We start from the raw sequence: 9,844 nt of genomic DNA on the forward strand, positions 1-9,844 counted from the left end.
CGGCACCACGTGAGCTGCAAGCATCTCGCGCCAGAGGCGGGTGCGCTGCCGGAGGTGGTTCTCGCGGCACTCCTGCGTCCCATCAGGCAACGCGCGGGCGCTGCTCCTCCGCTCTATGGTAACCATAGAGATCCACGGCGGTGGCGGATCAATATTGGGACGGCGGCGGCCGTGGCGCCGTGGGGAGCATGGCGACGCTGGTGCTGGATAACGGCGCCTACAACGCCAAGATCGGCTATAGCCACGCGAACGTCAGGTGAGGGCCCGGAAGGGGGCGGGGGGGGGGACGGTCGTCCCCTTATTCCTCCGCCGGCACCCGCGCAGCGTACCGGCCCTCTCGCCGCTCTCCGCCGGCGCCTGGGCGGGCGGGCGGGCGGGCGACCGCCGCTCATCTCCCTCATCCGCCTCACCGGCGAGCGGGCCTCCAGCGCGCTTGCGCTCGCCGCCGAGAGCCCGCGCCTGGCCCCGCCCCTGCGGCGGGTGCCGGGCTCCGCCCCTGCGGCGCGCGCCGACCTGCTCGGCGGGACCGTTACAACGTCTCCCAACTACCCACGGGGGGGTGCGTGCGTGTGTGGGTGTCAGTCCCTGGGGGTGGCGGTGCCTCAGCACGGAGGAGCCGTCGGAGCTCTTTTTGTTGGGCGAGGGGCGGTGGTAGCTCAGTGCAGGGTTTGGTTTGGTTTGTTTTTCCAAAAGGTGCCTCATCTGCACCGGAGGTGTCAGAAATTAGAGATTTCCCTCGTAACCAGCTCCAATAAAGTGATAAAAACCACAACACAGCAGCAAAACTATTATTGAAAGCATACTACATATGAGAGTAGTGTAAAGACAATGAATGTGTCTCGTATCATGATGAATAGGAAACTTTCCAATCTTTTCCAGCGTTATTCCCAACTGTCAGTTCAGATCAAAGACTGCACGCTTGAAAACCTTTACGGCAAATCAACTGGATGAAATTAAAGATCCTTCTGGTCTTTTTTATATTCTCCCTTTTCAGAAAGTAAGTAAGATATCCTGAGTTTACCATTATAGCCAAATGTAAATTGTTTTAAGGAGTAGTTTTCATACAATGTGCCCCAACTGCAGGGTTATATGTAGTATCATACAAGAATCAAATTCAGCAGTGTGAAGTTTTAACAATCATAGAATCATTTAGGTTGGAAAAGACCCTTAAGATCATGGAGCCCAACTGTAAAGCTAGCGCTGCCAAGTCCACCACTAAACTGTGTCCCTAAGCACCACATCTATGCATCTTTAAATACCTCCAGGGATGATGACTCAACTGCTTCCCTGGGCAGCCTGTTCCAGTGATTGACAACCCTTTTGGTGAAGAATTTTTTCCTAAGAACCGATCTAGACTTCCCCTGGCGCAACCCGAGACCATTTCCTCTTTTCTTGTCACTTGCTATTTGGGGACCGACACCCACCAGTGCAATAGAGAGCAGTAAGGTCTCCTCTCAGCCTCCTTTTCTCCAGACTAAACAACCCCGGTTCCCTCAGCTGCTCCTCATAGGACTTGCTCTCTAGACCCTTCACCAGCTACATTGCTATTTGGATGTGCTCCAGCACCTCAGTGTCTGCCTTGTCGTGAGGGGCGCAAAACTGAACACAGTAGTCAAGGGGCAGCCTCACTAGTGCTGACTACAAAGGGACAATCATGTCCCTAGTCCTGCAGGCCACACTCTTTCTGATACAAGCCAGGATGCTGTTGGCCTTCTTGGCCACCTGGGCACACTGCCAGCTCACTGCTGGCTGTTGACCAACACCCCCAGGTCCTTTTCTGCTGGGCAGCTTTCCAGCCACTCAGAGAACTGGCCCCAGTACTGAGCCCTGGGGAACACCACTTGTGACCAGCTGCCAACTGGATTTAACTCCATTCACCATAACTCTGTGGGCCCTGCCATCCAGCCAGTTTTTTACCCAGCAAAGCATACACCCATTCAAGCCATGAGCAGCCAGTTTCTCCAGGAGAATGCTGTGGGAAACTGTCACAGGCTTTACTAAAGCCCAGGTAAAAAACATCCACAGCCTTTCCCTCATCCACTAAGTGGGTCACCCTGTCACAGGAGATCAGGTTAGTCAAGCTTTCATGAACCCATGCTGACTGGGACTGATCACCTGGTTGTCCTGTACGTGCCACGTGATGCCACTCAAGATGATCTGCTCCATAACCTTCCCCGGCACCGAGGTCAGACTGACAGGCTTCCGTCAAAGAGAATAATGTATATAGGAAACACAATTTACATTGGTTTTGTAGTGTAATTAACGTATTGATGGGGAATATTTATAACATTCTTTATCCTATGTAACATTTACTCCTTAGCATAGAAATGTGAATTCAGACATTTTTACTCAAATTTCTTCACATTACCAGTCTATCAATCACTTGTCATTTTTGGACTTCTAGTAATTTTTTTAAGTATGATTTTTATTTCTAAATACTGTGATTTTTTTTCCTAAATTCCTACAGGGTTACTTGGTGAACTGGGATGTCCAGAGACAGGTTTGGGATTATCTTTTTGGAAAAGAAATGTATCAAGTAAGAGCATTTTTAATTACAGATTTTGTGTAGGTTAAATTTAACTAATGGAATTAGCATAAGTACATCAAATATTAAATAGAACTGGTGAGTTTACTGTTCTCTTTGAAAGTGCCATCAATTAGAAATCACAGGAATTTATTTTTTTGCAAACTGAAGAAAATTTTTACTTTGAGCTCTGGTGTAGGGATTTAAAAACATTTAGATTTTTTTGTCTTGTGTGTATTCATACTTAGTTCAGTTCACATATGTTAAGAAATTCACATCAATATCATTAAGAGTTCAAGTTAGTAAATAATAATACTAATTCAAGACAGATACAATGTGGTTTAGAGATCAAGAAACTGTTGATGAAAAAGAGTCATGAGCCAACAGACATACACATTAAGTAACCATCTTTGGCTAAGCATTTTCTACCTGTGAGTAAATTAAGTCTGCAAAATATAAATATCTGATACTTAATTTTTCTCAGAACTGGATTTAGCACAAGAAGTGTAGTAAGGCCTCCCTTTTATTTTTTTTCTTTTTTTAAAATTACATACTCTGAAAGTTTTTGGGTTTTCTGTAATACCTAGGAAGCGGAATAGTACTGAGAATGAAAGTAATGTCTCAAAATATCTTAGTCTCTGTACATAAAAATACACATTTTTCATTTTAGTTTTGGAACTATATTCAATTTAGTTGTGGTTTCGAGGATAAATTTGGTTTAATGCTTTTTCATGAATGAAGACTACAGAGAGATACAGCTGGTAACACATTTAGAGCCATATCCAGTTATGATTGAAGTAACCCTCTGAAGTCCTCTCTAAAGGAGTTTGAGGTATCAGTAAATGTGGAAAGTCCAGGATCTTTCACTGGCCTCATTAGAGGTCACTGGGAGTTTTATTATTGATTCTACTTTGCACAAGACTTCGTCTTTGTTATTAGATAAGTAATTTTGTGATGCAAGTGCAGAGCTGTTGAGGAAACTTGCCTTTCTGTAGTTGACAGGATTAGTGTAAAGTATCTTACATTAGTATTGTAGTGTTCCTTTATGGGTATCTCTTTAAAATGTTGGATTACAATTTGTAGGGATGGTAACAGGAACAGAATATGTATGAAGGTGTTCCCTTCTATTATGTTTTTACTCGTTAATTTGATAAAGTTGTATCACTGCTCATCAAGTCTTTAAAAAAATAAAACTTTCTGAGCCTAGCTTCTAAAAACAGATACAGCAAGTGGTAATCATGGCTTCAAATTTACATGATCTTCAAGTGTTGCAAAATATGGTAACGGAGTATTAACTTCTAAGTTTTGTGTAATGACAATCTTAATGTATTTTTCATAGGTGGATTTTGTAGATACCAATATTATTATTACTGAACCTTATTTTAACTTCAGTTCAATACAAGAGTCCATGAATGAAATTCTATTTGAAGAATATCAATTTCAAGCAGTTCTTAGAGTAAATGGTGAGTGTGTCTCCTTCTAGTTTGCATTTATATATTTTGAAGGTTAACCTTGTAAATAAAGAAATAAATAAGCAAGCATGCATCCATACACACACACGTGTATATATAAAGATAGAAAAGAAATTACTTCATTTCCTTCCTGGCTCTTGAGCAATATGCTCCTATATGTACTCTAACTGGATTAAACAATTTTTTAAAAAAAAATTTTTTTTTTAAATTCCAGCTATACTCTTACACTATTTTCTTAAGAGTGTCATGGTATATAATTAAAGGAAATTTGAGGAGAGTCAGGATAACAGAAATAATGGATGGGTTTTGAAACAGGATAGCATTTGAGAAAGTCTACCTAAAATTTGCATGAAGTCTTTGATAGCTTTCCTTTTTTTGGGGGGTGGGGTGGGGTTTTTTTCTTTGGTTTGGTTTTGTATTAGCAAATAAAATGCAGCATTACAATCATGAAATGTATCTCACAAGGAATGTGTAAATAACATCAGAACCCTTCTGAAAGACAGCTGGACATAGGATACTCCTTTAGATAGGTTTGATAAATTGTGGTGTGATCAGTCTGCTTGGACGTTAGGAGAGGAAACTGAACATGGATTGGAATTTCAGAAAAAGAATACATAGAGACATATATGATACTTAATTTTATCCACTGTCAAAATTAATTCATGTGTTGGCTGTAGTATTATGTATTGAGGTCCTGGAAGTCTGTCAAAGGCATTTAAAATTCGAAGCGAGTACACTTTAATACCAATGTAAATTCTAAAAGTGTATATTCATATAAAAATTGAATGAAATTTTCTGTATTTCAGCTGGAGCTCTTAGTGCGCACAGGTATTTCCGGGATAATCCATCTGAGCTATGTTGCATCATTGTGGACAGTGGATACTCTTTTACACACATTGTACCTTATTGTAGAAGTAAAAAGAAGAAAGAGGCGATCATCAGGTAAACTGCGGTATATATTTCCTAGATTTGTTTGCTCTGCCTGAAGTTAATAATGATAGAATTCCTTGTGTTACTCTTTTTTTCTGTAGGATTAATGTTGGAGGAAAACTCTTAACCAACCATCTGAAGGAGATAATCTCTTACAGGTAAAGCATGCTGGTCATCACCTTGAGACCTGGTATGAAATGAGCTAGAAGTTTGTGGGGATATTCTTACTGGTTCTATGAATTTTAGATTAAATGCTGTTGAAAGGAGAAGGGAATTTTTGTCTGTTATAATCAGCTAGCTGCTGTCTTGAGCTTAAGCTCAAGATGAATTAAGATGAGCTTAAGCTCTTTGAAGAATTAGGCTGTTAGTTTTTAAAGTGCTAGCATTTTTGAAGTTGCTGAGGCTACCTGTGTGTTCACAATTTTAAGTCCTTACACGTTTAATTATAAGTCCTTACATGTTTTCTGAGATGTCTCAGTAGATCATCAGTCAGTTTGCTAACTGATTCTATTAATACCACAAATAAAATTCAATAGGATCAACTTTTCATTAAAATCCTTTAGCTTGGAAGTTTATCTAGGTAAAGGTCTTTTTGCTAGTAGAGCTAATTGCAGGATTATGGCTATATTTGTTATGAAGGCATTGGGCAAATGAAGGTAGATGTTTGTATTTATTGAACTATGAGACAGGAAAATATTAAACTCCAGTAGGCCAGGAATGCTTTGTAAATTGAATACAGGTTTTAGATATTGAGACAGTAGCTTTCTGTGATTTGAAAACTCTGGTTGCTCATCTTCAGTGGAAATCTGGACAGGTAATGCTATGACTTAATTATTCTCAAACTTGTGTGTTTTTGTTTTCTGTTTTTCACAGGCAGCTACATGTTATGGATGAAACACATGTAATTAATCAAGTGAAAGAAGATGTGTGTTACGTTTCTCAAGACTTTTACAAGGACATGGACATTGCCAAGTGCGTATACACTGGTATTAAATGTAACAGTTGCTACTTAAGAATAATCTTTTTATACAAACAAATAAAACTATACTCTTCATTGGCAAATTTTCCCGTTAAGTCAAAGGAAGTCTTGTCAGTATAAAATAGTTGAGATTTAGAACTTGTTCTTTATTGTGTTGTATTTTACATTCTTCTCTTTCAGATTGAAAGGAGAGGAAAATACTGTAATGGTAGATTATGTTTTGCCAGACTTCAGCACAATCAAAAAAGGATTTTGTAAGGTAAAGATAGTGTGATTTCAGATTTAATACCAGAGTATGTATGATTCTTAAAAGATTTGTTGATAATACGATTTCATGTAGAATATACTGCCTGCCTCTGCAGTACATGAAAAAGATTAGCTGAATACTTCAGGATGTAATTTCTTTTCTTAGCAGTGACAACTATTCATGTCTTTAATTTAGCCAAGAGAAGAGATGGTGTTAAGTGGAAAATACAAGACTGGTGAACAAATACTTCGTCTAACAAATGAAAGATTTGCAGTTCCAGAAATACTCTTCCATCCTTCGGATATTGGCATTCAAGAGATGGGAATTCCTGAAGCTATTGTTTATTCTATTCAGAATTTACCTGAAGGTACAACCTAAAAGTATTTTGAAAAGTGTGGGGGATGGGGGTGGCTTGTGTTGTTTTGGTTTGGGAGTTTTTTTGTTGATTTGGGGTTTTTTTTAAGCATCCAAAATGTCTTAAGAAGCTAGTACTGCCAATATGCCAGTTACTAAGTTGTCAACTGTTCTGTCTGCTGGTGTGTGTCATACACTCCAGAACTGATTGTCTACAAGAGACTCTGTTCAGCAAACACAGTTTTGTGGTGATTCATTGATTGGTTTCTACTCTTGTTTCGGTTAATTGCTGTAGACTTTATTCTTCTTAACATCCTTTTCTAATATGACCTTCTTTGATGCCGATGATGGAGTATACTTGAAATTAGGAAGAAGAGAAAAATGAAACTGACCCAACTCAGTAATTTAAGCATCAAAGTATAAAACCTTTCTGACTGCTCTGTCAGAAGTAATACTAAAGCTGTCATTTTACAGATGATGTACATGTAATGAATGTTATTACTACAAAGACGACTTTCATAGGTTTTATGATACCACATAAGTATGGCAGCTTCAAGACTATTATTTTGTACTCTTAAAAAATTGTATCATTTAAAATCCCTTGTGAAAGGGGAATCATGTTGGCAGACATGAAATTTAATCGGCAATATAAGAAAACAGTAGTTATCAAAGCCAAATTATAAAAATCACGAAGAACAGAGGATGATTGATCACTTTCTTGCATTTCTCAATAAAACTATGTAACTGATGTGATCGTTAGATGATGATAAAATTCTTCTATGCATATTCATAATATTCCAATTCATTAAAAAAATGGGAAAAAAACCCGCTTTAATTTTAAATATATATTCAGTCTTCACAGATTTACTTATTTATGTTACAGAAATGCAGCCTCATTTCTTCAAGAACATAGTTCTGACTGGGGGAAACACCCTTTTTCCAGGCTTCAGAGATCGGGTTTATTCTGAAGTTCGATGTCTTACTCCAACTGATTATGATGTTTCTGTTGTTCTTCCTGAAAAGTAAGTCCTAAACTGTACAGAACAAGCTTTGTCTTAGCAGAACGAACTATAAAGTAGGATTTCTTTTGCTGATTAAAAAGATAGATTGACTAAAGGGTTTAATTTAAATATTAAGTGAACAAAAATTGTACAAAAAGAATGTTTTAAATCAGTGTATTTTTCAGACAAACCAAATAAATGAGAGACCACCTGCTTGCCCTGTACTTTGGCTAATAAAGTTAAGCATATAAGTGTTTCCAGGATCAGGCTTTTTATTGTAATCAGATAAATAAGACTGTATTGTCATTAAGCGGATACGTCAGCATGCAAGATTAGAGTTTTGTCTTTTACTTAGAAGAATTTTCAGCATCTGAATGCTGCCATGTCATTATTAATGTGGCCATGTCACGGATTTGGAAGGGGCAATGTCTTTGCAGAGAGAGAGTATACAGTTGAGACAAAACAAGTCTATCTTGAAAGTACAAAAAAATCTTCACTTTTTTAATGTATTATTAAAGAGTATTTTTACCTTTTATTAAAGAATCATTATTTGTGCAAAGTAAATGCAAAGACATCTCCACTTCCTGCCCTCTTCACACCTGCCTCCAAAGAGGCACTTGCTTTTTATAAAAAGCAAAGTCAGTTAGCTCTGCTAAAATGTCAAACTTTGTCTCATAACATCTCTGGAGCTGGATGGTTTGATTTCACAATCAAAAATATATTTTTAAATAGGTATGGGTAAATAAAAGTCTTTGAAATCATCACTGCATACTTCTGTTTTAAATGAACTTACGGGTAAGAGTAACAGTAACTTTGTTCATTTTTCAGCCCTATTACTTATTCTTGGGAAGGTGGGAAGCTCATTTCTGAAAATGATGATTTTGAAGACATGGTAGTAACTAGAGAAGATTATGAAGAACATGGACACAATATCTGTGAAGAGAAATTTGATATATAGGTAGCATAGTTGGATACATTGTTTTTCCATTGGTTTACTCAGAATGGAATTCTTTGAAATACAACCTGTTTTCTGCCAGTAGGATTGTGTTTTAGCTTTCCTGTATTTAAGTGGGTTGGGAAAAATAATTTTCAGAGTTTAAAAATAAAGTTTTACAAGCCTAATACTATGAAGTAATATGTTCATTGTCGTTTCATTATGTTCCCTTCTTTTACTGATGGCTTCACTGTATTCTTACTGCAGAAAACCTCAATGCATGAGGCAATAAAAATATTGAATGCTTGTACTGGTCTGACACTAATACATAGTGAGAAGAAATCAAGGGGGTTTTTTTTATTATTGTGTTCAAAATGAATAGTATTCTAACTTGCGCATGCAATCGAATGGACATTGAACACATCTCAAAAGGCCTCTTTGGATTGCCTATACTAAAAAGGAATACGTGTGGTTTATTTTTGGTTATTTTAGTGAATAGCCATAAGAGGAATATACTTGAACTGTGACCACTGCTATTGAAAGTATACTTAGGCTTTGAGAAAAGAGTAACTTGAACAATTCCTTTCTAAAAAGGGGCTTGGGGTTTGTAGGTCATGGGCTTTTTTTGTTTGGTTTTTGTTTTAAACAATGGTTGAGCAAGTAAGTTTCCTGGCCCTCCCCTAGCCTTTCTGAAAAGGTGACATCAGAAGCTGTCTGAGGTGAACGAAGCTTACAGCTGTGTCCTGGGTAATCCCATCTGTGTCCTAGCCAGGCACTCTAGATAAAAAAATGCCCCAGCCTGTACTTGCTATTTGTGTTTACAGAGCAAAGGTGGCATCAGAAGCCCTGTTCCTGTGCCATCAGTCCATGCAGCACTGCAGCCGGAGGGAAAGAGCGTGGTACAGGCTAATGGCCAGATAAAGCCAGGGAGGGCTGGGCTGGCAGGGGTGCCCCAGCTGGCTCGCTTGGGTGCCAGGAGGGAGGCAGGCACTCGCGCAGGGGGATAATGGACACACAGGTGCCGACATTGATCTGGACCTGATGCAGCTGGTGGCCACAGGGCCACTGCCCTTTTTGTAGGGCCAGTGGTATTCGGCGATCTTGGATTTGCAGAGGTCTCAGCTGCAATCTCCTATTCCCTCTGGTCTGCCCCTGTGTCAAACCAGTAACCGTACTTGTCAGTGCGCTTTCCTAGCTTGGAACAAAGAGCACTGACTTACTCTGGCAGTCGGTGGCAGGGATCAAGCAGGGGCTTCACTGGATTTCATGCCCCTCCACTGATCCTCCACACGGGGGGGCACTTCAAAGCACAAGTAGATATTATTACCTTCTGAAAATTTGTTCTTTGGGACATTGTGTAATTGATGTAGTTGAATGGTCAGAGCTGTGAAGAGGGGGAACAA

General features: G+C 39.2%; 1 protein-coding gene across 1 annotated transcript; it reads left to right on the plus strand.

Moving 5' to 3' along the window:
- Positions 1-8,751, plus strand: ACTR6 (actin related protein 6). The gene is made up of 11 exons (XM_054812825.1): positions 1-256; positions 880-997; positions 2,468-2,536; positions 3,864-3,987; positions 4,803-4,938; positions 5,028-5,084; positions 5,800-5,898; positions 6,086-6,164; positions 6,348-6,519; positions 7,390-7,528; positions 8,336-8,751. Exons 1-11 carry the CDS (start codon positions 189-191, stop codon positions 8,463-8,465), a joined length of 1,191 nt encoding a protein of 396 aa, XP_054668800.1. The 5' UTR covers positions 1-188; the 3' UTR covers positions 8,466-8,751.
- Positions 8,752-9,844: the final 1,093 nt, after the last annotated feature.

This window comes from Grus americana, chromosome 1 (assembly GCF_028858705.1).
Source record: "Grus americana isolate bGruAme1 chromosome 1, bGruAme1.mat, whole genome shotgun sequence".
NCBI lineage: Eukaryota > Metazoa > Chordata > Aves > Gruiformes > Gruidae > Grus > Grus americana.